The 25,774-nt window shown below is 49.4% G+C and overlaps 1 protein-coding gene across 2 annotated transcripts; it reads left to right on the top strand.

Annotated features, from left to right (window-relative positions):
* Positions 1-1,637: 1,637 nt before the first annotated feature.
* MFSD2A (MFSD2 lysolipid transporter A, lysophospholipid) lies at positions 1,638-25,461 on the top strand. 2 transcript variants are annotated; one of them, XM_072609936.1, is made up of 14 exons: positions 1,638-1,950; positions 5,096-5,221; positions 12,326-12,450; positions 16,821-16,944; positions 17,612-17,690; positions 17,968-18,116; positions 19,852-19,942; positions 20,795-20,916; positions 21,118-21,201; positions 22,257-22,340; positions 22,578-22,690; positions 23,466-23,609; positions 23,739-23,915; positions 24,907-25,461. In XM_072609936.1, the coding sequence occupies exons 1-14, from the start codon at positions 1,861-1,863 to the stop codon at positions 24,968-24,970; spliced, it is 1,572 nt and encodes a 523-aa protein (XP_072466037.1). In that variant the 5' UTR covers positions 1,638-1,860; the 3' UTR covers positions 24,971-25,461. The 2 variants fall into 2 exon arrangements, with proteins under 2 accessions (XP_072466037.1, XP_072466038.1); XM_072609937.1 differs by lacking the exon at positions 24,907-25,461 and having other exon boundaries at positions 23,466-23,613; positions 23,739-23,829.
* Positions 25,462-25,774: the final 313 nt, after the last annotated feature.

Here is a 25,774-nt window from a genome sequence, read left to right as displayed (position 1 = left end):
AACAAAAAGCAAACACACGAAAGAAGAAAACTGAGGCTCGAATAGGGGAGGCATTGCCAAATACCACAGGACTGGAAAGTGGCAGAGCTTAGACTCAAACTTAGGCCCCTTGACCCCCAGGATTGCTGTTCCCAGGTGTCTCGATCCCTACTACATGATGACGAAGGACGCAGCTGCCATACCAGCAACTGTTTCCTTTTGGAGTAGACAACGGGGCTAAGTGGGGCTAAAAATGGGCCAACCTGAGTGTGAGTGATCCGTGCAGAGTTACCTCAGCTCAGCTGCGCCAGTCTTTAGGGGCGCTCCTGGGAGCCGTTACAGGAGGTACAGAGCTGCTTATTCAGGGACTGGCAAAGTAGTCCTTACATCCTCAGACTGTTGTGAGGCTCAAATGAGACAATCTATGTACATTTCTTTTAAAACGAAATCACTACATTAATTCTAGAGGTTATTGATTTTCAAAACAGATCTCTATCGATATCGGTTGTTTGACGTTGCCTAGATGTCCCCTGCTTATAACAAAGATGTGATTGTTTTTATCAGTATGGTTGAACATTTGATTAGACTCTGAGGCAGCAAAAGCACCCAGAAGTCTCTTCGTTCCGACTTCAAATCTCTCTCTCAATCTCCAGTTTGGGGATGGTTGTTTCAGACCAGGGATTTGATTTTATAAACATGCTAATTAAGATGGCTTTGTACCAGTTCTTTAATAAGTTCAGTCTTCTAGTTCCACAGAGCTATAATTGCCCTCTCACTTCCCCATTATCTCTAATTTCCATAGAGTATCCCTCCGCAGGATTTAAACTCCTGGGGCAGGGGCTCTTTCACTCCCTCTCACATTATCATGTATAAGCCTATTTCCATATAGTATCCCCCAATAGAATGTATGTATTCTATTAACTCCAGAGGGCAAGGGCTAGTTTTCCTCTGGTCTTCGTGGGGCCTAGCACTTGTTTTTTGGGGTTGTTCAGCCCCGTCTGACTCTCAGTGACCCCTTGGATTTGTTTGCCATTTCATTCTCCAGTGTCCCCATTTTACAGAAGAGGAGTTGAGGCAAATAGGAGTTACAGGACTTGCCCAGGGTCACACTGTAAGTGTCTGAGGCCGAATTTCAGCTCAGATCTTATTTAGCAGACACTTAATGCTGTAAAAGCTTGGAGAGTGGCTCCGCGGGGCTGAGGAGATCAGGCCTAGGAAGCTCAAATGGAGGGTGAGTGACCCGCTGTTCCAGGAGATGCCCGAGGATCGTGGCAGCTGCCCTAGGGAGCAGCCTGGGCTCTGAAGGGGGCCCTTCCTTTGGCCTCAAGACTGCGAATGGGATTCTCAGAACTCGGACACCAAGGTCCTTTTTCTCCCAGGGAAGAATAATAGAACTGTGGTGCAGCTCTCGCACCCGGCACTGGACGGCTCCTCAGCGTTGGGTGCAAGCTCCCTCAGGCACCAGGTGAAGGAAGGACAAAAGGAGCCAGGAAGTGTGCTAAGAATCTGCCCAGGAGCTGCGGGCATCGTAAGAGATCCGGGATCCGCGAGCCAGGTCGGGCCAGTGCCCGGGGCGGAGCCGGAGGCAGGACTCGATGATTGGCAGGGGGGCGGACCTGAGAGCCAGGTCCTTAAGAAGGGAGAAGGAGGCGGAGGAGGGAAAGTCGGGAAAAGACCAAGGGGAGGCGGGGTAGGGAAGCACACACGCGGACGCACACGCACACACACATTCACTCATAAGCAGGCGGGGGAAAAAGAAAGAAAGAAAGCCGGCGGCAGAGAGCTCTTTGCCGGCTCCGCCGCCTGGCGCTTTGCTTCCCCTTGCGTTTCATTCAAAGCCGAGCGCGGCCCCAGGAGCCTCAGCGCTGCTTGATCCTGGCCATGGCCAAAGGCAAGGGCGCAGAGAGCGGTTCAGCCACCGGGCTGCTACCCCCGGGCATCCTCCGGGGCGAGGAGAATGGCCGGACTCAGGTGAGGAGGGCACAGTAGGGATGGAGGATGGTGTTGAGTGACTGAGGCAAGGATGACGGCGGCTCAGGGTTAGAGGATCACAGGTTCGGGGGTGGCAAATAGCTGGAGGGATAGAGTGGCATGTGGTGGCAGTTGTGAGGGACACGTTGCGGAAGGGGGGGGACATACGAGGAACAGACGATGGAAAGGGTAGAAGTCTAGGGGAGCCTGGAGGCCCGAAGCTGGAGGATGGGGAGCCCCGTATCTGGGGGACAGAATCACGGGACACAGAGCTGAGAGAATTGGAGACGTACAGCACAGCGAGAAAGGGGCAGAGATTTTCGTTAGGAGAAAGGGGAGCAGGTGGTGGTGGCTGTGGACCTGGGGAAGAATATATGGAGCGGGGCAGAATAAATTTAGGGTCGATAAGAACAAGAGGGGAAGGGTTCAGGGAAAAGGGATCAGCTTCAGCTTAAGGGGCTGCGGTGGAAGGGGGAGTACAGGTGGAAAGCATAAGTCTGGAGATAGGGATGATAAGGAGGTGTGGGGGGATAGAATTATGGGACACTAAAGGGCTGGAGGAGGTCTCGGGGAGGGGGCACAGAGTTAGAGAGGCGAGAGCATGATTCTTAGAGCAGGATGGGGAGGAGGGCAGGTTCCATCTCGGGGCCAAGGATGTAGAAAGAGTCCTCAGCTTTTCGGTGGACTGCTTAGGGAAGAGGTCGGACGTGGCTGGCAGAGTGAGCACAGAGCTACCCAAAAGGAAGAATGATTAGTAGAAGGAACCAGAGGGGGCCTGTCTACTCTCCGGAGGCTCAGGGTTGAGTGGGGTACCGGGGGAAGAGGGGGCAGATACGGTGGCGTCAGGTTGGGGGTCCTGGTTTCGTTCCAGCTGGGGGAGGCAGGGGGCTGGAGCAGGAGAACAACTCCACCCCACTCCTTCTTCCTCTCTTTTCTGGAGTAACGTGGCCGGCCGGCTTCCAGCTCCATGTGGTGGTGAGTGACTCACATCCCGGCTCTCGAAGCCCTGTAGCCACCAATTGGGCATATAGGACCCAGAATCGAGATTCCAGGACCTGGGATTCGGCCTTCCCTTCTCAGCCGAGTTCATTCATAAGAAGAACAGAGGCGCCGTTCTTAAAGGGGACAAGGCTGAGTCGTGCCGAGCGTAGCAGAACAACGGAGGGATGGAGCAGAGATGGAGGGGAAGGCTTAGCTTAGCTCCACTAGCTCCCCTACTCCATCTGGAGGGGGCTGGGGATGCTCAGAGGCTGCTCTGGCTCCTGCCTGCTCATATCTGTGTCCTGGGAAAGTTGTGGGGTTGCAGAGTCTGGGCTGTTGGGACGCACTGTCCTATCCAGTCCGGGTGATTGGGACGCACAGCCCGCAGCCGCTCAGCTCAGACCCTGAGGCTGCCTTGTCCTACCTCCCGTCCCTCTCTCCTGCCGAGGCTGGGTGGTGTCTCCACCACTCCCAGTATCCGCCCATTCCTGGGGCTCTCGAATTAATTTTAGAAGCGGACTACTGTGCCTTGGGTTGGGCTAGGCCGGGCATCTGTCTCTTGTCTGCCCCCTGCGGCCCCCTCCAGCCCCTTCCCTCCTCCCTTCTAGGAGCTGCTTGGAGCCTAGGTTTGCTGGGGCAGAGGGTCTTGGGCAGGACCGCTCGCCACCTCCCACCCCCAACTGCTTGGGAGAGCTGGCAGGGAAGTTGGACTGGAATTCTGAGATGACTGTCTTTACCTTCTAATTTTATTAATTACTCCTCTGAAGGGGCTCCCACCTCAGCTATTAATCCGCCCATGATGAGTAATCCTAGTTTTCTGCCCCTGTGGTCTCGTCTCAACACGCCATTCCATCACCATCACCACCCCCACCACCCCCTTTCAAAGCTCAGGGTTGGAAAAGACCTTATAGTTTCAGTTTAAGTGCCTACTGTGCGCCAAAACCTGGGAAAGAATTTAGTCAAGCCATCCGTGCCCTCATATAGTCAAATTGGAGGCCATTCAGTTCATTTGCAGAGGTGGAAACTGAAGTCCAGGGATAGAAAGTAACCTACCCACAGACTAGAGTGAGAGCTGGTGGCTGACCTGGCTACAAAATTCAAGGTTTGAGCTCTCTGAAGGAGAGGGGGGGAGGGCAGGTTGAAGCAGGAAGAGCCCAATGTCATTCAGTTCAACAAGCATTTATTAAGTTCCCACTAAGGATAGTGGACAGCTGTAGTTTAGATGAGACCAAGCCTTTGCCTTCCTAGAAATCCTAGCAGGGAAGCCTAAACAGGAGATCTCAAGGTAGCTTGAGGGGCTGAGCTAGGGCTCCTAGTGTTGGGAACAGTTCTTAATGACCACTTACGACAGACTAGAGAACATCATCCATTCCAACTCTGGGGAACTCTGCACCCTCCCCCATTCCCTGCGAAGTCCCTGGGCCCTAGAGGTTCCTGGAGACTTGGGGTGGATTTTTGTTCTTGGGCACCAGCCCAACCCCCACCCCTTGCTAGGGGCTGTAGAGACCTTGACTGACCAGATGGAAGGAAGCAGCTGTAAGCCTAGGCTTATAGGGCTGAGGCCCTGGGCCAGGCTTCCCCTCAGCCCTTATAGACAGGTCTATTTAAGATAATGGTGAATGGGATCTGGTCCTGGGTTAGTGGGTGGGGGTGGGGTTGGGCCCAGGTCCCAAATGCTTTGAAGAGCATTTTCAAGTTGTGACAGTGCTAGGCAAAGGACTGGTTGGGCTGCTGGAACTTGCTCTGTTTCCCTTATACCATAGAGTGTGTTCATCTGGCTAGCGCCTGTTCTTGGCCTAGGGGATAGGGTATGGGGGGAGAAGAACCCTTAGGTTAGCCCAAAAGTTAAAGACCCTGCTTAGGAGTGGAGATAAGTAAAAATCACATCTCTTTCCTTCCTACCTCTTTTCCTGTTATTTACCATTCCTCTTCTCCCTTCCCCCAATCTCTAGAAGTGAACATTTCTTTCCTTGTCTCTCCTCAAAGTGAGGAGTGTCCTGGCTGTGAATGGGAGAAGGGAGGGGATGGAAAACCAGAGCTTGTTGGACTGGGGGAGGGATTGTGCAAAGGCAGCTTGCTGACCCTGGGGAGGGGGGCAGGGAACATAGGGTCTGATGGGTACTTGCTGGACAAACCCCATTGAACTGCTTCCTCTCCCTTACAGAAGGATAGGGCCAAGAAGTTGACCGTCTGCAGTAAGCTCTGCTATGCTGTGGGGGGCGCTCCCTACCAGATCACGGGCTGTGCTCTGGGCTTCTTCCTCCAGATTTACCTGCTGGATGTGGCTCAGGTGAGTGCTCTTGGCTCTAGGGTGGTCCTGGGTACCATGGACTCTAAAGTGATGGGCCTGCCCTGTGCCCTCCCTTTCCCTGTTCCTTTTCTCTGAAGGTCAGAGAGCTGGGAGGCTCATGAGAGCACAGGATATTAGAGGTGGCAAGGACTTTAGAACATAGAATGTCAGAGCTAGGAGGGATCATGAACCTAGGTTGTCTTAAGATGTTACGGTCTACTGACAGATGGAGAATTGAGACCCAGAGACCGTAAGGGAGTTGTCTAAAGTCATAAAGCCAGTCAGGGACAGAGCCTTCTTTCAACTGCTGATTTTAAAATGTCTGTAACACTTTAAGGCTGTAAAGTACTATGTGTGTCATCTCATTTGATTCTCACAACAACCTTGGGAGGTAGATGCTGCTATTACCTCCATTTTAAAGAGAAAGACATGGGCTGAGCAGGGTTAAGTGACTTGCCTAGGATCTCATAGCTAGTGTCTGATGGAGGATTCAGACTCAGGTCTTTCTGAGTCCTGGATGCTTGGCAATTGGAAGACCCTATCCCCGCAAAAATAATGTGAGAGAGGGCTTCCTGGCCCTTGGTTATTCTTGTTCTAAAGGCAAGCACAGATGAAGATGGGAGTGGTGGTGGAAAGAGGATGGGATGACTACAAATGGTTCCTCCCTCCAATTGCCATTGGTGAAAGGAAGCAGGGGGTGTAAGGGAGTAGGGATAAGTGTGGGCCTGGTGAGGAGGGGGTCAGCAGAGGGAAACCTGCTTGTTGGTAGCGGTTGATCAGTTTGTTCCAAGAAGAGATGGGCACACTGTGTCCCTGGCTTAGGGGCAAGCAGGGTCCTTGGCATGGGATTTTCAGGGAGTGGCTGTTAGCACAATGGGGAAGGGTGAGTTTGACCCCTTTCCCCCCACCTCCAGTGGGGAGAGGAGGCTGGGAACTGGAGCACTGAAACTCTGAGAGGGCAGTAGTGCCGGAGCCCATCCAAGCTGCATTTGGTGCCAGGCCCAACCTAGCCCATCCTCCATGCTCCTGGCAGGGGTACTGCCTCTTCTGGGAATGCTTTGCTTAGTCTTCTGAGGAAAGGCAGAATGTGAAGTTGAGTTGATTTCCCCAGAAGATGATGGGACGTTGCTTGGGGGATGACTGACCCTTTTTTCTCAAGCAGAGGAAGCCACAGGGACCTCTCTACTTCAGAAACCCAGCTAAAGGGGCAGATAACTTATTCTAAAAAGTGCTTTCTTCTCAGTGGCTCTTGGGCCTGTGTTTCAGATAGGAAACTGAGGCAGAGAGAGGAAGGAAGGAAGAAGCCAAGCTGAAGTGGGTTCAGCAAGGATTTATTGAACCCCTAAGGGGAGGACAAACTGAAAGATTAAGTCCTGTCCTCAGGGAGTTCAGAGCCCAGCAATTCAATTTCAGACATCAGGTGGCAATCAGATGTTTACAGATTCTAGAGAAAAGGCCAGGCTGGGAGCCTTGACCGGAGAACTCTACACCAAGAGCTAGGAGAGGGAGGGGCTCAGGACAACTCCATTTGGGTGGCGATTTAACATTTGCAGAGTGGTTTCTTTTCCTTGATAGATGTTGGATAAGATTATTAGTTCAATTCTATAAGTGAAGAAAGCTGAAATTCTGGGAGGAAAAACACTTGGCTGAGGGTCACGCAGCTGTAAGGGGCAGATCCAGAATGAACCCCCACCCCAGCTCCAGCCCCCAGGATTTCTACCTCCCAGTCTGCTTCTCTTTCTACTATGACTTCATCAATATTTAAGCACCTTCTTCAGAGGCCAGCACTGTGCTATGCCTTGGGTATGCAGCAGCAAAACAGAAGCAGTCTTCGATCTCTAGTATTTCCGTCCTATCTGAGGAAGCAGCCAGTTTGATAGAAAGTAAATGCCAGATATATACGAGCTAATTTAAGGGAGAGACACCAGCTCTGGTGGGAAAAGCAGGGAAGACCTCCTGGTGGCATTGGAAATGAGTTTTGGAAAAAACTAAGCATTCTTTGGGCAGCTAGGTGTTGCAGTGGAAGGACAAACCACCACCACCACCACCACCACCACCACCATCACCATCATCACCACCATATAGTAATAGATCGCTGGGACCTGGAGTCAGGAAGACTCATTTTCCTGAGTTCAAAACTAGATGTGTGACCCTGGGCAAGTCACTTAACCCAATTTGCCTCAGTTTCCTCATTTGTAAAATGAGCTGGAGAAGGAAATGGCAGACCACTCCAGTATCTTTGCCAAGAAAACCCTAAATGAGGTCATGTAGAGTTACAAATGACTGAAAATAACAGAAGGATTCTTAAGGTGAAAAGTGAGGATTATATTGAATTGTATCTCCTTCCAGGAAGCTTGGAGCTAACTCTTTAAAGCCCAGATAAGACTGACAGAAAAGGACAGGAGAAGGAATTCCAAGCCTAGGGACTATCTATGGGAGGACAGAAATGGGAAAGTGTAGGAATTGTAGAGGGGACAGAGATACCTTAAGTTTTGAAGAGTGCGAGATAATGATAATCTTAATAATGACAGCAAACAGTAACAGTACTTTAGGGTTTGCAAAAACATCTTACAAACATTATTTTATTTGATCCTCACAACAGCCCTGGGACATAGTTGCTATTATTATCCCCATATTACAGAATGGGGATATACCCTCTACTGAGGCTGAAGATCACACAACTAATGGAGCATTTGAACTCAGGTCTTCCTAATTCCAGGTTTAGCGCTCCATTCATTGTACTATCTTTGTAGTTGTTCTATGCGTTGTTGTTCAGTTGTGTCCAACTCTTGGTAAAGATCCTGGAATGGTTAGCCATTTCCTTCTCCAGCTTATTTTACAGATGAAGAACTGAGGTCACACAGCTAGTGAAAGATAAATTAGTAAATTTAAACTCGAAAAGAGAAGTCTTCCTCACTCTAGGCCCAGTGCTCTATCCACTGAGCCATCTAGCCCCACTGTCCTACCTAACTCTGAAGAAGGCTAGAAGGTTATTTAGGGTAGGACTCCCTCCTGTTCCTTCCCCATACACTGCAAAGGCAAGTAATGTGATATGAAGTCATGCAAAACTTAATTCTATATTAGCCATGGTGCAAAAAAATAACACACAAAAAACCGAGAAATATAAAGTGGAAAAAATGGGCTTCAATCTACATTCAGAGTTCATCAGCTCTCTCTGGAGATAGATAACATTTTTCATCATGGGTCCTTTGCAAATATAAAGACCTGATTTCAAATCCCCCTCCATCCCCCACTAGCTGAGTGATCTTAGGAAGGTCTCTTAACCTCTGAGTGCCATAACTAGTTTCTTCATTTTCTTCTGTTGTCCCAGTCAGTGAAGTGGTGAGGGGCTGTTGGAAGGAGAAAATTCCTACATCAGGAGTTCTTGGGTGCTGTCAATGAAGTGTAAGAAATGGTTATTGTCATACAGGAACAGTCCAGGTGGGAAGAGAAAACCAGGTCATAATGACTGTTATTATAGCCAGTAAAAGCTCTCATTTCTGTAGTGGGGTTTTTCTTAAGGACTCATTTTTTTAAGGTTTTCAGCCCTGTAATGGAGGGGATGCTGGAAATATTGTTTTCTTTCATTCTTCAGATGAAGAAACTGGGCTCACAGAAGGAAGTGATTTACCCAAGCTCACCTAGCTCTCCCGGGCTTGAAATCATGACTTCAGGCCAGGACTGTCTTCCACATAAGGGCTATAAGAGGACAGAGAAGGAGGAAATCACTGGGAGCTTCCTGGGCAAGTTTCTTGGAAAAGGAGGCACTTGAAGGCAGATGTGATCATAGAGGATGATAGAGAAGAGGTTAAGTGAAGAGAGCCAAAGCCTGGAGTTAGGGAGTATGGGGGGAGGGGAAGGGGGAGAACGGATGTACTCAGACAGTGAGGACCAGTCAGCCTGGCTGGAGCACAAGGTATCATTTGTATCCCACATGTGACCTTGAGACCTCAGGTTCCCTACCCCTTCGTGCATTGTATTCTCCTTGGACACAGCTAAAGTGGGACCAGGTTATAGAGAACCTTGAATACCAGGCAGTGGGGAGCTATTGAAGGTTTTTTAGTAAGTTCTTTTCTAGTAAGGCTTACACTACACTCAGCACATAGAAGCACCATATAAACGTTTATTTCTTCCCTTCCCCTCTACTTCCCCCATCTCTCTAAAGAAATAGCTACCCCTCATGCCACCTACCTCTCTTGGCTGGTATAAGGAAAATGCTTTGCAAACCATAAAATTCCATAGAGCCATTCTAGTAATGATACGTAAGGTGTTAGGAGAGTCAGAAAGCTTCATTAGGTTGGTGCGTGAGCAGACCAGAGAACCAGAGATCTATAGCTAGAAGGAATCTCAGAAGCCAGCCCCCCAGTTTTACAGATGAATATCTGAGCTCCAGAAATGACTTGCCTAGGGTCACACAATGAGTCAGTGGCCAAACCAAGATTTGAACTCAGCAAATCCAGCACTTTACTCATTATATGCCACCCAGCCTCCCTTAATGGATGTGTATACTTCAGGTGTCTCTGACACTGGGAGCCTTAGTTTCCAGTTCTGTAAAATGGGGATACTAATACTTGTTCTGCCTATTTTGTTTGGGGCTGATACAACATGGCAGAGTAGGGAAAGAGAGCCATGCTAACAGTTTTAGACTGAATCATTCCAAGGTAACTACCTAGGATTATCACTTGCAGAGCCCAAGCCTGTTTGCATTAGTATAGGAAGTTTCTCCAGTGGGAATTTCCTGAACCAGCTCATCCCCAGGTTCATTCTCTCCATGACCTAACACATAAAGCTGTTTGGAGCAAATGGGATTTAGGTTCTGTAAAGGTGATTTCTAACAGGGGTGTACTAGAGCCAGCTTAAGCTGTCTCTTAGAGCTGATTATTAAATTTCCAAGGTGAGCTTTCATATTTTGGAAATTGATAAATGCCCCAAATCAGGACTTGATTTATTAGCTTGTTGATTGTCTAGGTTTAAGAAAGATGGAGAAAATGTTAGTAAAGCAAATTAAACTTAAAAGTATGTCCTGCATGTATGTTGCGCCCCGCCCAACTGCTTGTTAAACGTTTATCAGCACACCCTTGAATGTGATGATGTGTACTAGAGAGGATAGATTTCCTTTGAATAATCTTTTCACGGACAGAAATTATTTCATTTTTTGGAATGCCCAACACAGTGCCTGGCATATAGTAGACACTTTAAAAAATGCTTCTGGCCCAGTTGAATTTGGAGTTATAGGACCTGCGTTTGAAACCCAACTCTACCACTTCATCCCTGTGTGACATTAGGCAAGTTACTTTATCTCTCTGGGCCTCAGCTGTAAAATTATGGGAGTGGGTGAGGAAACCTTTAAGATCTCTTCCCATTCTACATTTAAATCCTATTATGATTACTATTCTTAATCAATCAACCAATTAATCGATCATTTTTACTTGTTAGTAGTAGTACTAGTGGGGGGGGGGGGGCAGCTAGGTGGTGCAGTGGATAGAGCACCAGTGCAGGAGTCAGGAGGACCCAAGTTCAAATCTCACCTCAGACACTTGACACTCACTAGCTGTATGACCTTGGGCAAGTCACTTACCCCCAACTGCCTCATCCTGGGTCATCTCCAGTCATCCTGATGAATATCTGGTCACTGGATTCAGATGGCTCTGGAGGAGAAGTGAGCCTGGTGACCTGCACAGTCCTCCCTCACTCAAAACAAAAGCCAAGTGCAAGTCATGTCATTATTTCTCTGATGGCACGGTCTTCTTTGGCAACAAAGGACGAAACATACTAGTAGGGCAGATAGGAGGCGTAGTAGGTCTTCCTGACTCCAGGTCTGATGCTCTGAGTTCTAAGGTGACCACAGATACTTACTAGCTATGTGATCTTGGGCAAGTCACTTAACCTTGCTTGCCTCAGTTTCCTCATCTGTAAAATGAGCTGGAGAAGGAAATGGCAATCCACTCCAGTATCTTTGTCAAGAAAACCCCAAATGGGGTCTCAGAGAGTCAGAAACAAGTCAGTAACAACACAAATTGTACCAATCTAGGTCAGGGATACTTCACTTTCACCAGTGTGGTGAAGCCTATGGACTTCTCCTCAGAATCATGTTTTTAAATCATTGAAGGAAATGCTAAATTGAAGTTAAAGGTTAGTGAAAAGAAATATATATTTATTTCTCATTCCTAGTTCACAGGCCCCCAGAAATCTATGCATGGACTCCAGACAGAACCTTTGGCTTCAGATGGTGGTCTACGATTGGGGCCTAGACCAGAGTGGTGACTGTGGGAATAGGGAGAGAAAGGAGTAATGTTACTGAGGCAGAATGTGGAGGGGATCCAGTTTGACTGGCTATAGGGAAAGGTAAACCTGCTAAAATTTCTAGGCTGAGGGCTGGTCTGGCTGGTTGTCTGGCATCACATAGACCTGGGACTGGTGCTCAACTTGAAAGTCTGTATCCCTAGGCCTTCCAGACAGAGAGGGGCTCTTGGGCTTTCTAGACGGGAAAGCAGAGGTTTGGAGGGATTATGTGACTTTCCCAAGGTCATACAAGGAGTCAGTGAACTTAGAACCCTGGTCTTTATATTTGAAATCCAATCTGCTTTCCTGAACACCAGGCCAAGGCTTTTTCTCTTAAGCCACAACCTCTACCATGGGCCCTGTTCCTGCTGCTGGTGGACACTTCAGGGCAGGGCCATCCAAAGAAGACAGATGAGTTGCACATCTTTATGAGATGGCAAAGTAGTAAATGAACTGCCACTGTGATTTTCAATATGTCATTGTCCCTGCTAGTCCTCAGTTTCCCTATCTCCAAAGTGAGAGTATCGGAATAGATCAGAGGCTCTTCACCTGGAATCTGTGAACTTGTTTAAAAAAATTGATAAATCATATTTCAGTATAATTGGTTTCCTTATTATATTTTGCATTTTATATATTTGAAAACATAATTCTGAAAGGGACCTAAAGGCTTTACCAGACTGCCAAAGAGGTCACAATATAAAAAGGGTTGAGAGCCCTCTCTGAGATGCTTTCTAGCCTTCTGTGCTTGCCTTCAGAGGCTTAGGGTGGTCACTTGACCTCAGTTCTTTCCTTTCTCATGGTCTCTCCCCCAACCTTGTTCAGGTGGACCCCTTCTCTGCTTCCATCATTCTGTTTGTGGGCCGTGCCTGGGATGCCATCACTGACCCCTTGGTAGGATTTTGCATCAGCAAATCTTCCTGGAGTCGCCTGGGACGCCTGATGCCCTGGTAAGAAATACCTTAGACAGCGCTCTTCCCTGTCCCCTCTAGCCCTGCCCCTTCCTTTCCCCCCCAGCCCTCCTCCCCAGTGCTTAAGTTGTTGCCCTTTCCCCCACTGGCTCTAATCTCATAGAACAGCCTGTGTACCTGTTGCCTGTGCTGCTGAACCAAGTTCCAAGGTTACAGGTGTCATTGTGGGGAAACGTGACGCAGGAGCTGGTCCTGGGGCTGACCTGAGCTTGACCTAGGCAGCTAGGGGATGTTGTCACCCTGGTCTAGGACCTGTAATACCAATCCCTGGCCTCCCCTCTGCTTGTTCACAAGGAGCTCCTGGTCATTCCCCTGTGGTTGGCATAGGAGTCCAGCCAGGATGTCCTCTTCCAAGCAGACTTGGCATGGTGCCTGGGACTTAGGCCCTACTGATTTCCCTTTTTTACTTACTTGGCTAGTAATCTAAGGCTTGTCCTCCAGGCATGTACCCCAGCATTATCTGGGGCATTCTCCTCTGTCCAAATAATATTTAGATTCAGTCTTCCTGTTCTTATTCCTGGGGCATTCCTGAGCCCCAAAAGTGATGATCCCAAGTGCTCTGGTCTTTTTCTCCCCAGAGTCCCCTGGCCCTCTGTGATATGTGGAAGGGGAGGGGGAGACCTACTTGGCTAAGCTCTCTTCATAGGCTTAGGAGGACTTCAGTCTGGGGGAAGAGGTCCCTTTCTACTCAGGTTCTTCCCCTTCTAACTGACCCTACTTGCCCTTTTTTGCTTATTGACCAGTATGCAACAAAGTCCTGGGCACTTGGGGTTGATGCCAGGGAGTGAAGGACCAGATGGGCAGCCCCCAGGATTTTTCTGAAAGAGCTTTAATCTATTGCCTGATTGGTTGAGGAATGGAGGAGGGAGGTGGCAAAGAACAGGGTGTGGGTGTCCTGCACCAGGAGGTGACCTGGATAAGCCTAGAAAAGTGAAAGGAACCCTAGATTTGGCATCAGAGGTCGTGGGTTCAAATCTTATCTCTGACATTTACCACCTTTGTGACCTTGGACAAAACGTTCCCCCCCACCCTCCCCACCTTGGTTTCCTTCTCTCTAAAAAAGAGGGGTTTGGACCAAGTTAAATTTTTGTCCTTTCAAATGCTAAAATCTTATGATCCTTGAATGAACAGACTGCTGGACAGGTTGGAGGAGGAGGGGCATGATTCTCTACAGGACATCCTGCCTGGAGCTTGGGGGGGCGGTGCAGGGTGTGCCTCCTGTTTGGTTGGGTCAGACGGCTCTTGGGACCCCCCACCTAGCCCTCCTGCCTTCAAAAGTCTGGCCAGCCCTTCCCGCCCCTGGCCTGGCTTCCTTTCCCAAGCAGTTGCCCCAACTCTGGGCCAGGTCTGAGGACAAGAGTCTTTGATCCAGACCCCCCCAGGATGAGCACACTTTGGGGGCGTTTATTTTTCTTATACTGGTCATTCTTCACCTGCTTCCGCTGCCCCCTCCTCCCTGACTTCTTGTCCTCCCAGGCTTTGGCCAGGCCTGGCCTGTGGCTGGGAAGGGGAGTCAGGAGATCTGTTTTGAGGCTGAAAAATCTCACCGCCAACACCTCCCAGCTGTGGGACCTTAGGCAAGTCACTTCCCTTGTGAAAGTCTTACTTTACTTCTGTCTAAGAGGAAAGGGTTGTACTCAGTGATCTGTCCCTTCTAGCTCAAGAAATCCCATGATCTCGTGATTTGGCCAGGCTGTGTTTGGGCCAGAGCCAGGGCTGGGCAGGAGCTGGGGAGGGGGCACTGGTGGAGGGAGATTGGGAAGCCGGCTCTAAACCGGGTTGGCCATGACTCAGGATGGGCCGGTAAGAAGGAGGTGTGGTTCAGCCCCTAGGCATCTCCCCACCCAGCCCAGCCAATGGTGAAGCTGGGTGTGTCAGGGGCTGGTCCCCAAGCTGGGCGAGGTCAGGGGTTACTCCCAGTTAAACTCCTCTGCCACTGTGGCCAGGCTTGAAGCCGTGCCAACCAGCCAGAGGTTCCTGCTTGCTCTGGGCTCTCTCCATATCCCTGGAAGGAGTCTGGGTGGATGCTTGCAAAGGGGGGAGGGGCAGGGTGTGTAGGGGAGTGAGTGCCAGCCTCAGCCCATGCCCATGCCCATGCCCAGGAAGAAGCCCGGGATTACCCTGCAGGGCTCTGTCCTGGCAAGGCTTGAGAAGTATCCCTTGGTGCTAAGAATGGGCCAGCTCCTTTCTGTTGATGCTTCCCTGGGCACATGTCACCCTCTCCCCTCCTCCCCACACTAAGACAACTCTATAGCGCTTTCAGGTTTGGAGAGGACTTTCCTGCTCTGCCCCTCACCCAGCGAGGTGCCCCTTCCCTTCACCCAAATGATCTTGTGTTGATTTTGTGTACACGATGTCTTCCCAGATAGAATAGAAGCTCCCTGAGGACAGGACCTCTTTCCGTTCTGTTTTTGTATCCTTAGCACCTAGCACAGTGCGTAACTAGTTGTAGTAGTGGTGGCAGTAGTAGTGGTGGTGGTAGTGATAGTACGGTGGCAGTAGTAGTAATAGTCATATAACAATAAAGCACACAGTAGGTACTTAATATGTTCTTAATTTTTTGGCTGACCAGTGCAGTGGGGAAAGGATCGTTGAAAGAGCACTAGGTTTGGAGTCTGAATTCTGCTCTATTTATCACCTGTGTGACCTTGAGTCCAGACCCTTCCCCCAGGGCCTCCTCATCAGTGAAAGGAGGGAAGAGATATATAAAAAGTCAGTAATTGCTTAGTAGGTGCCAAGCACTCTAGGAACTTAGATTCTAAAAAGGGAAAACCACAGAAGGTGGGAAGGAAGGGGAGGGTACCCAGCTGGCAAGGAGGTGAAGTATAGACAGTGAGTTGAGTGTGGTTGGGGCCCCAGCATGAAATACTGGTCCAAGCTAGGCATTCACCAGTCTGGAGAGGAAGTCACAAGGAGGAGGTATCTCTAGAAAGGGAACACTTACCTACCATCTTTAAAGCCAAGGATTTGACAGGTGGGGAAACAGGCTCAGAGAGAAGTGATTTATTATCACAGTCACAATTCTAGAATAGGAAAGAGTTGTCCTGAGACCCTTACTCCAGGCCTTTGAAATTCTTGGAAGACTGATGGTCAATGAGCACATTCTTAAGGATCTCACAATTCCCTGGTGTTCTGTCTACAGCTGAATTTCCTTGGTTGGCAGGCAGACTGAGACAGTGGTAGTCCCTTAACCTGCCTTCCTCCTAGCCCAAGTGCCCAACCTCAGCTATCTTCCCACCATACTGGTTGGGGTTTCCCTGTGGTGAGGAGGTAACTGACACCCCTTACCCCCCCTCAGAAGACCCACCTATCCCCAGAAGGGCAAAGTTAATCCCACACTCTTGAGAATTGTAAGAAAGGCAGGAGCTACCTGTGGGACAAGTCTGCTGCATCCTGGTCTCCCTGCTCCAGGAGGTCTAGGCCGGCTACCCTCCCACCTTTCTAGCTCCCTGGGGGAGAGCAGTGCTGGCCTAGCAATATTGTTCATATAGGAACTGAGGAATCAAGTGGGCAGGACCCAACTTGGAAGACATGTTTTCCATTTGCACCTTTGCTAGGTAGCATCTCTCTCCCAAAGTCCTCCCTAAAAATATCAGCCTGTCAGGGCCTTCCCCTACTGCCTATCATCTCAGCTTAAAGAATCTACATTCCCTGGGATTCTTCAGTGAGGGGCCTAAGGCTGATCAGGCTGGGATATCACAGTTAGATGAGTTGGCAAAGAAAAACCAGGAAAGAAGCAGTGTCCATCTCCTGATCCCAAATCTAGGGCTCTCTAGCCTATACTATACAGTTTCACAGGGTTTTTGTGAGGAAAGAGCTTTGTAACCCTTCAAGCGCTATATAAATTCAGCAATTTGTTTTTTTAACACCCAAATTCTTCTCCACCCCCTCCGGATTATGATCTAGCCTTAAGCCCCATTCCATACTCTAGCCAAGTGCATAAGAGGATTTAGAGCTGGAAAGAACCTTAGAGATTGGCTACTTCAATCCTCCTCTTTTTTACAGATAGGGAAACTGAGGCCCAGACTGGTAAACTGAGTTTCCTAAGGTCATACAGCCAAGTGGTGTCAACCCTTGATCTTGTTCTTCTAATCAGGTGTTCTTCGTACCATTACTTAGGGCTTCCTCGACTTGTACTCTGGGATGTTCAGATTTAGAGAAATATATCCCCTTCCACCCTAGCCTAGGGTGCATGAGGGAAGACCTCTGACTTTTCTTTAGGGACAGAGGGAGGGATGGGTATCGTCAGTGCTAAGCTTATAGGGTGGTGAGGAAGGTGGATGGAATAGAAGGACTTTGCTCTTCCCTCACTCACTGTCCTTACCAAATTCCCTGCTTTCTCCCCCAAGGATAATCTTTTCCACTCCACTGGCTGTGATTGCCTATTTTCTCATCTGGTTTGTGCCTGATTTTCCCAGGAACCAGGCTTTGTGGTACCTGGTCTTCTACTGCCTCTTTGAGACGTTGGTGACGGTAAGTCAAAGTGACCTGAATCCCAGAGACCACCCTACCACCCTGCCCTCCGGGATTCTCTCACTTAGCTGGCCTCAGGGTATTGAAACCAGGTCTCTTAAAGATCATCTGGTCCAAAGCCTTCCTTTTGGAAAGGAGAAAACAGGCCCGGAGAGGAGAAAATGGCCCCTCAATCACACAGATCAGCCCATAGCAGAGGTGAGATAGCCCAGGTGTTGGGGTTCCTAAGCCTGTGCTCTTTCTGCTACCTGAGCTGTCTTCAGTTGGCCTCTTTTGAGAAGTTCCCTTAGATGTTGGCATGAAGGAGCTCTGGAGAGAAGCAAGAAGGCTGCCCCAGCTGGTGCTGCTGCCTTCCTGTTGTCCCCGACTGGGCTACATCTGTCTGGGAAGCTGGATCACATCGGGTGCATTGGGATCAGTTCCCTGAGCCATATTTTAGAAAGGGTATTGATGAGAGGAGAAGCAAATGGAGGAGAGTGCTTGGTACTATACCATACAAGGACCCACCCAAGAGACTGGGGCTGTATGGCCTGGATAAGAGAAAGCCCAAGAAGGCATGTGATTGCTATCAGAAGCCTACCTGCCTGGAAGAAAGTTACTCTGTTTGGGGCCAGTGGGCATTACCATGCCCAGTGGAAATTGACTGACCTCAGGTTTTCTCTTTCAGTGTTTCCATGTCCCCTACTCAGCCCTTACCATGTTTATCAGCACAGAACAGAGTGAACGGGATTCAGCCACAGCATACCGTAAGTTCTTTCTGTCTTTAGCTGTATCTCATATCACTAAGCTCAAGGTCCGTTCATGTAAATCAGTGCCCCTTACCCAAAGGAGGGTGGGGGACAGACGACTCAGATCTGCCCCTCCCAAGTCCATCTGATCCAGTTCCTTGCCTTTCCCTAGGGTGGGATAGGGAATATGAGCTCTAGGAAAAGTTTTATTCTTGCCCTTTGCCCTGTGGGGTTCCCTTTTCCTGGATGGGCCTCATTAACCACCTCTGCTTTTTTTTTTTTTTTTTGTCACCAGGGATGACTGTGGAAGTGCTTGGTACAGTGCTGGGCACTGCCATTCAGGGGCAGATTGTGGGCAAAGTAGACACTCCATGTATTCAAGATCCTGATATAGTCATGGAGGAGGTGAATCAGACACAGGCTACCAGCTCCCTGAGTGATACGGTGAGACCCCCCAAGGCTCTCCCAGGATCCAAGACTTAGCTTGAGACCCCAGGTATTAGGGGCCTCAGTGGAACTGACGATAATCATAGCTCACCTGTGTTGTTGTTCAGTCTTCAGTAGTGTTCTACTATCTATGACACCATTTGGGGTTTTCTTGGTAAAGATACTGGAGTGGTTTGCCATTTCCTTCTCCAGCTCATTTTTGCAAATGAGGAAACTGAGGCAAACAGGGTTCAGTGACTTGTCCAGAGTCACACAGCTAGTGAGTGTCAGAGGCTAGATTTGAACTCAAGAAGGTGAGTCTTCCTGATTCCAAGCCCAGTACTCTATCCACTGTGTCACCTAGATGCCCTAGCTTACCTGTAGTACACTGCTTTATGGTTACAAAGCCAGCTTGGGGAGGAGGGGTAGTAGTGGCAAAGGATTGTCATTTCCATTTTACAGATAAGGAAACAGGCTTAGAGCAGTGAAATGCTACCTACTCAAGATCACCAGCTGGGATAATAGGATCATGGGCTTTAGAGCTAAAAGGGACCTTAGAGATCATGTAGTCCAACCCCATCATCCTTCAGAGGGGACGAGTGAGATCACATGACTTATCCAAGGTCTCACAGTTATATCTATATCTATCTGTCTATCTATCTATATTAAATAACTTTCCAACTGTGATTATTCAAAAAAGAGGAGATGGAATTTGAACCCAGGACTTTTGAATCCAAATGTAGTGCTCCTTCTCCTACACAGTCCTGCTGCCAGCTAGAAAGAGAAGCTTATCTCAAAGACAGTCCCTGCCCTCAAAGAGCTTACTACCATTTAAGGGGAACACAAACCAGGAGAGCATTGGGAAGTACTGGGGAGACAGGCACATGGTGGTGAGGTCTGGGAGTGCAGAGTCAGGAGCTGGGAGGGGGGGGCAGGAAGGGAGAAGAGGGGGATGAAGACTTCAGCAGACCGGATCCCTCACCGCAGTGGAGATCCCCCCACGGTGGAGGAGTTCACCCAAGGCAGAAGGGGGCCAGCATGGCCTGGCATACTCCAGGCTGAGAACTTTGACCAGAGCTTAGAGAGGATTCGAATGGCCTCTTGTTCCAGATGAGAGGGGATTCCTGATCAGACTGCTGTTGGGGATTCCTGAAATGTCTTTCAATGCTTTGGTTTCTTCTAGTTCTAGTGTGTTATGGTTCTTCTGGAATAACAGCCCACTGTTCAAACCGTTGTTTTAATTCTCCTACTTCTTCCTCTCCCTCACTCCCTTTTCCTCCTTTTCCCCTTCCTTCTCTCTCTCCTTCTTCCTCTCTCTCTCTTTCTCCCTTTCCTTCTTTCCTATCCCTCTCTCCCTCCCTCTCCCTCATTCACCCCCTCAGCTTCCTCTCTCTCTCTCTCTCCCTCTCCCCTCTTCATCTACCCCTCTTCCTTCCTCCCCCTCCCCTTTGTCCCTCTCTTCTCTTCCCCTCCTTCTTCCTCCCTCTCCCCCTCCTTCTTTCTTCCTCTTTTTCTTTCCCTCCTTCCCTCCCTTCATCTCTTTTTCCTCCCTCTCTATATCCCCCTCCATCTTTCATTTTTTTTGTACTTCCAGCATTTCCTGGCCCACTAACTCCCCCCCCATACAACTTTCCCCTTCCCCCTCTCTCCATGCTCTGTTTCCAGAATTTATCATCCTTTGCATAGCTTGGAAAGGGCTGATCTGCTCAGGGGCTTGCCTCACCTCCTCTCCCATGTTTCCTCTCCTCTACAGAAGAATGCCTATATGCTGGCTGCTGGGGTCATCGCCTCCATCTATGTCCTCTGTGCTGTCATCTTGTCCTTGGGTGTGCAGGAGCACAGAGGTAAGGGGGTTGGGCCGTGGACAGAGGGGAAGAGGCATGGGTCAGGGATGAAGGAATGAAAACGTGGTGCCTGGGGCCCTTGACCTCTGGAAGCCTGTGGATTGAACCCAGATGACACTAATGACCTAGTCCCAGCCCCTACCATTAATCCTTTTGTGACCTTGGGCTAGTGTCCTCCCTTCTCTTGGTCTCTGGTCTCACTCCTTACAAACGTAGGCAGTTGGATTAGATGGTATCTAAGATTCAGGCCTGACTTTGGAGTTAACTTGCTGATCCTGGGCAAGTTCTTTTTCCCTTGGGCTTCAGTTTCCTCATTTCTAAAATGAGGCAATTAGATTAGATGATCTAAGATCAGCTCCAAATCTCAGTATCGTTCTAGGCCCAAAGTTTCAGAATCTTAGGAGATGCCCTCCTTCACCCCCTGGCATCCAGCAGAGCTTCTTATTTCTCCCCCTTTCCCAAGGATTGAGACTGTGCTCTGGCCTTGGTTTCTAGGCCCCCAAAACTTGGGGAGAAGATCAAAGCTTTAGAGCTGGCTCCCCTGAGGCCCTCCCTTTGTCCTGGGTGGTCTGGGTCGGTACACACAGGCAGAAGTACAGAGAAAAGGGGGCCTGGCTGGCCTCTTCCCTTTGGCCTGGAGCAAGAGAGGAGAAAAGAAGCCTCTGCCCCGTACCCTTGGCCTCGAGGTGCTCGGCAGGTGCTGCCAGGACCTTGGCTGAGGAGCATCTGGGCTGCCTGTATGGGGGCTGATGCCTTTGCACTGTGGAAGTGGAGAATGGAGGCCTGGGGCTTGTTGTTTAGCACCCCCCGCCCCCCCTTACCACTTTCTTCCATCCCCCTTTTGGACTACAGAGCCCTGTGAGAAGCAGCAGGAGCAGCCCCCTTCTTTTTTCCAAGGGCTCCGGCTGGTCATGAACCACGGCCCCTATATCAAGCTCATCGCAGGTTTTTTGTTTACCTCCCTAGCCTTCATGGTAAGACTATGGGAGGAGGGATGGAGGGAGGAAGGGAGGAGTGACCAGAGAAGGAAGGCCCCCCCAGGGCAACTCTCAGAAGTACAAGGAGAGTTGGAGCTTAAGATACTCAGAGCCCTGCGGGTGGGGCTTCATGTGGGAGGGGGTAGCATTGGGAGATGAAGGACTGGCTACTCAGGGTATCCTTCTCTCCCATACCAGCTTGTGGAAGGCAACTTTGCTTTGTTCTGCACCTATACCCTGGGCTTCCGGAATGAGTTTCAGAATCTGCTCCTGGCTATCATGGTGGGTCCTACACAGGGGTGCTGCAGGGAGAGCCAGGCCAGGACTCTGGGGGAGGAGGGCAGGGAGGAGGAGAGCTGGCTGTGACTGGTGGGCAGGCCTGCAGGGGGAGGGGGCCAGGGGCCCAGAGGATCAGAAAACAGGGAAAACAGGGAAAACAGGGAATCCTTTATTCCTGCCTCTAGCAGGCAGGCAGAGGTGGGAATGAGAAAACCACACTGTGTGTGTGTGTGTGTGTGTGTGTGTGTGTGTGTGTGTGTGTGTGTGTGTGTGTGTGTGTGTGTATCTGTACTCATCTGGGTCCTAGGACCAATAATTTGGGAGGAGTAGAGGAGACCCAGGCATAGGCACTCAGATGTATCTAAATAATGACTCTTGTTTCTATAATATGTTATGAAATGTTTTATTTCAGCTGCTTCTATAGCCCAGGTCTCACCACCCCAGGGCTATGCCCCCAGGCATAGGCATTCATGAACTGTGCCCCAACACTGTTGGGGGGTGTGGAGATGTATCTTCTTGATGGGGAGGAAGTTTACAGGCAAATATATCTGAGTTCACAGGATAAATGCATATTCTTGGCTTAATTTACTAGAATATACAGTGATGGTGGGTGATTTTATTCCCTCCCCCTGACCCCACCCTGTTTCCTCTGTAAAATTCAGGTTATTCAAGGGGTTTATAGGCAGGTCTGAGTCCTGCCTATAGTCCAGTAAGGAAAGACCTGGGTTTGAATTCTAGCTGTGATACTGACTGGCTCTGTAGCTTTAGACCAGTCTCTTCCCCAATTTGGGCCTCCATCTTCTCATCTGTAAAATGGGACCTGCAGTACCTATGTCACACAAGAGATTCTGAACTATAAAGTGCTGCTATAGTAAAGTGAACTGAGATTACTAGCCTGGACCCTGCCCCACTTCTCCCAAATCAGCTGGAGGTCTCAGCTCTCTCCCAACCTTTCCTTTCTTACCCAAGAGCGCATGTGTGCCTGTCAGATATATGGCCTTCTGGCTCTGGAGCCACCCCTCAGCTCACCCTGCACTTGTCTTTCCCCCTGTCCCCAGCTCTCAGCCACCCTTACCATCCCCATTTGGCAATGGTTCCTAACTCGGTTTGGGAAGAAGATGGCTGTGTACCTTGGTATCTCAGTAAGTGAGGGGGCAGTGATGGAGGGCCCCATTGTATAAAAGGGCTGCCTGGGGAGGTGGCAGCTGAGTTGGGCTTTAAAGGATCGGAGGATCTCAGTGCGGGGAAGAGGCAGGAGAGAGGACCTTGCAGACCAGGGAAGCAGAATGTGCTAAAGTGGGGAGGAGGTAGGTGGGAGCTGGGAGTATGGGGGGGAAGGGATCAGACTATACTCACTGACCCTGGACTCCCACCCCCAGTCTGCTGTTCCCTTCCTCATCTTGGTTGCCCTGATGGAAAGTAACCTGATCGTCACCTATGTGGTAGCAGTGGCTGCTGGCGTCAGTGTGGCTGCTGCCTTCCTCCTGCCTTGGTAAGTTAGAATTTCAGGGATGCTTTGAAAGAACACTTTTTTTCTTTTTTGCCTTCGGCAAATTGCTGAACCTCTCTGGGTCTCAGTTTCCACTTCAATAAAATGGGAGTTTAGACTCGATGTTCTCTAAGGAGACTTCCAGTTCTAAATCTTTAGGTCAATGATTGGTTTTTTGATCCCCATGAACCTTTGCTCCCTTATCTGTGAAATGGGAGGGAGGAGATAGAGTCATGGCCCATAACCCTCTGAGGTCCCTTCTAACTCTCAAAGTATAGTCCTCTAGGATCCCCCAAGTCTTAACTGCCTTACATGTAAAATGAGAAGCCTGTGAAGGTAGGAGGTATTGTTAGGTTGGATGGTCGGTAAGGTGATATACATGTAAACTTCCACATCTAACATTCTGTGAATTTGTAACACCTAATACCTGCATATGAAAAGAGAGGGAGTATTCTGTACCCCTCCAACTCCCCTCTCTACTTCTCCCCCGCAAAAAAAGGACTTTCTCCTTCTGTAGGCCTCATTTTCCTTTTCTGTAAAATAAAAGGTCTGGAGTAGATACAGTGAAATTTCCAAATTCTGGAGACCTGAGTTCAAGAAGTCTATGCCACTTACTGGCTGTGTAAGCTTGGACCAAGTCACTCCCTGGGCCTCAAATTCCGTGCTCTGTAGCATGGAGGTTTTATAGCGTTGTTGCTAGAGAAAGTTATTTGTAAACGTCACGTTGTTATCGAAGCAGGAATCATCGTGGTTCTCACCAGCATCCTTGTCCTTGTAGGTCCATGCTGCCTGATGTGATTGATGATTTCCATCTCAAGCAGCCCAGTGCCAGGGGACATGAGCCCATTTTCTTTTCCTTCTATGTCTTCTTCACCAAATTTGCCTCTGGCATCTCCCTGGGCATCTCCACTCTCAGCCTCGAGTGAGTGAGTGAATCCCTGGGGTGACTGGCTTAAGGCTCCCTTCTTTGGGGAGAGGAGTTTGCAGGTGGGGCTGAATGAGGCCAGAAGAGCTCTCGGCATTTACCTTTCTGCCTCCCATCTTTCTCCAGCTTCGCAGGCTATCTGACCAGGGGCTGTTCCCAGCCTCAGGCCGTCAAGTTCACTCTGAAGATTTTGGTGACTGTTGTGCCCATCGGCCTCATCCTTTTGGGGCTGTTTGTCTTCAAGCTGTATCCTATTGACGAGGAGAAACGCCGGGAGAACAAGAAGGCCTTGCAGGTGATCAGGTAAGAGCCTACACTGGGTTGGTGGGTGGACCATGGGCAGCCATGGGCAGCTGGGTGAGCAGGGAGGGTAGGGGGGGCCAGAGGACAAATCTAAAGAGAATAGCAATCCGCTCTTCTGCACTTGAAGTTTTCAAAGCTGCTTTCCTCCCAAAAATCCCTGTTGGGTTAATAGTCAGAACAATTCTTATCTCCACTTTACAGATGAGAAAATTGAGGTTCAAAAAAGGGAAAATGACTTGTTCCTGCCTGTATAGCTTTTAAGAGTCAAATCCAGTTCTCTTGATTCCAATTCTAAAGTCCTTTCTCCTAAATCAGGGGTGGAGAACCTGCAGCCTCAAGGATACGTGACCTTCTGGGTCCTCGGGTATGGCCTGTTGACTGAGTCCAAGTTTTACAGAACAAATCCTTTCATTAAGGGGATTTGTCCTGTAAAGTTTGGTTGGTCAGAGGGCCACGTTTGAGGACCTAGAGGCCTCAAGGCCACAGCTTACCCACACCTGTGCTAAAAATCATTCTGTTTTGCCATTAGCACCAATAATTCAACAAATATTTCTTTTTAATTTTTGTCAGTATCTTTTTTTTACTATCACCTCCATTCCTTGAATATATCCCTCACCAGAAAGAGAAGCCCCGTTGTTTTGGTTCGATCATTTCAGTCATGTCCAATCCTTTGTGACCCCATTTTTGGTTTTCTTGGCAGACAGAGAGGGAGAGTAGTATGACCCTAGATTGGAGGGGGATTGTAGCAGGCCTCCAGTGCCCGATAAAGGCACCTATATCCTCTACACACACAGACACTTGCTAAATCTCAGGCTCCTGGGAACAAGGACAATCCCTTCTGTGGCCTCATCTGTCTGAGGTCAGCCTAGGGAGTAGTAGGTAACCCTTCTTTACGGTCAAGAACATATCTCTTGGAAGGAGAGGTGAGGCCGGGGGCACTGGGAACATTTTCTATGATCCCCCACCTCATTGTTCTATCCTGCCCATATAGGGAAGAAGCGGGAAGTTCAGGCTGCTCTGACACGGACTCTACAGAACTGGCCAGCATCCTCTAGGAACATGAGATGCCGCCCGGAGGCCCACATTCTGCTCCTTAGGCTTCACTGAGGAACCTGACTGGCCCAGGCCAAGAGCATGAACTCAGGGCCGAAAGTCAGGTCCACCTGTAACTAGGCCACCCTAGGGAGTCATCTGGTCTCTCCGTCCCCAGGGGCCTCTAAGACAACGAGTGAACACACTACAGAGACTACTGAATGCACTCGCTCCTCATTGGCACTCCCAAAGCTGGGCCCTCTCTCCAAAGGAAGGAGAGCCCCCCCAGCCAGACTGATCAGCCCCAGCAGGGCTGTGACTGCAACTACCCAGCAACTACCCTGTCCTGGGACCCCAGACACTAATGTAGAGAGTTTTATAAAGAACCTAATTAATAACTTAATGACCGTGTACATATGAAATGTTCTCCTGTTTGTATATGTCTGTTTGGAGAACTGGCAGCCTCGGTGCTATTAATATTATTAATTTACATAAAAAGTTGGATAAATGGTAACAGATTTTCAGACTTGCTTCTTTGGTGTTTTATAATTTGTTTTCACACTGCACTGGATAACGACCTGGATTCTGCTGTGTGTGTGTGCGTGTGTGTGCGTGTGCGTGCGTGTATGTGAGGAGAAAGAGAGAGAGAGAGAGAGATTCAGTCTGTATGAAGCAGCTGTATGAAGCTGCTTTGCCCTGGGACCTCTGTGTTCACGGGACTATGTCTTGGTTTCTTTCACAAGTCTCAAGAAGGGCTTGTAGCCCAGCAGTTCTCTCTGCTTTATCAGGTCTTTACACAGCTCCCTCCAGACTCTGCTCATCTCCTC

This window comes from Notamacropus eugenii, chromosome 5 (assembly GCF_028372415.1).
Source record: "Notamacropus eugenii isolate mMacEug1 chromosome 5, mMacEug1.pri_v2, whole genome shotgun sequence".
NCBI classification, from domain to species: domain Eukaryota; kingdom Metazoa; phylum Chordata; class Mammalia; order Diprotodontia; family Macropodidae; genus Notamacropus; species Notamacropus eugenii.
This window is presented reverse-complemented; position numbering and strand designations above follow the sequence as displayed.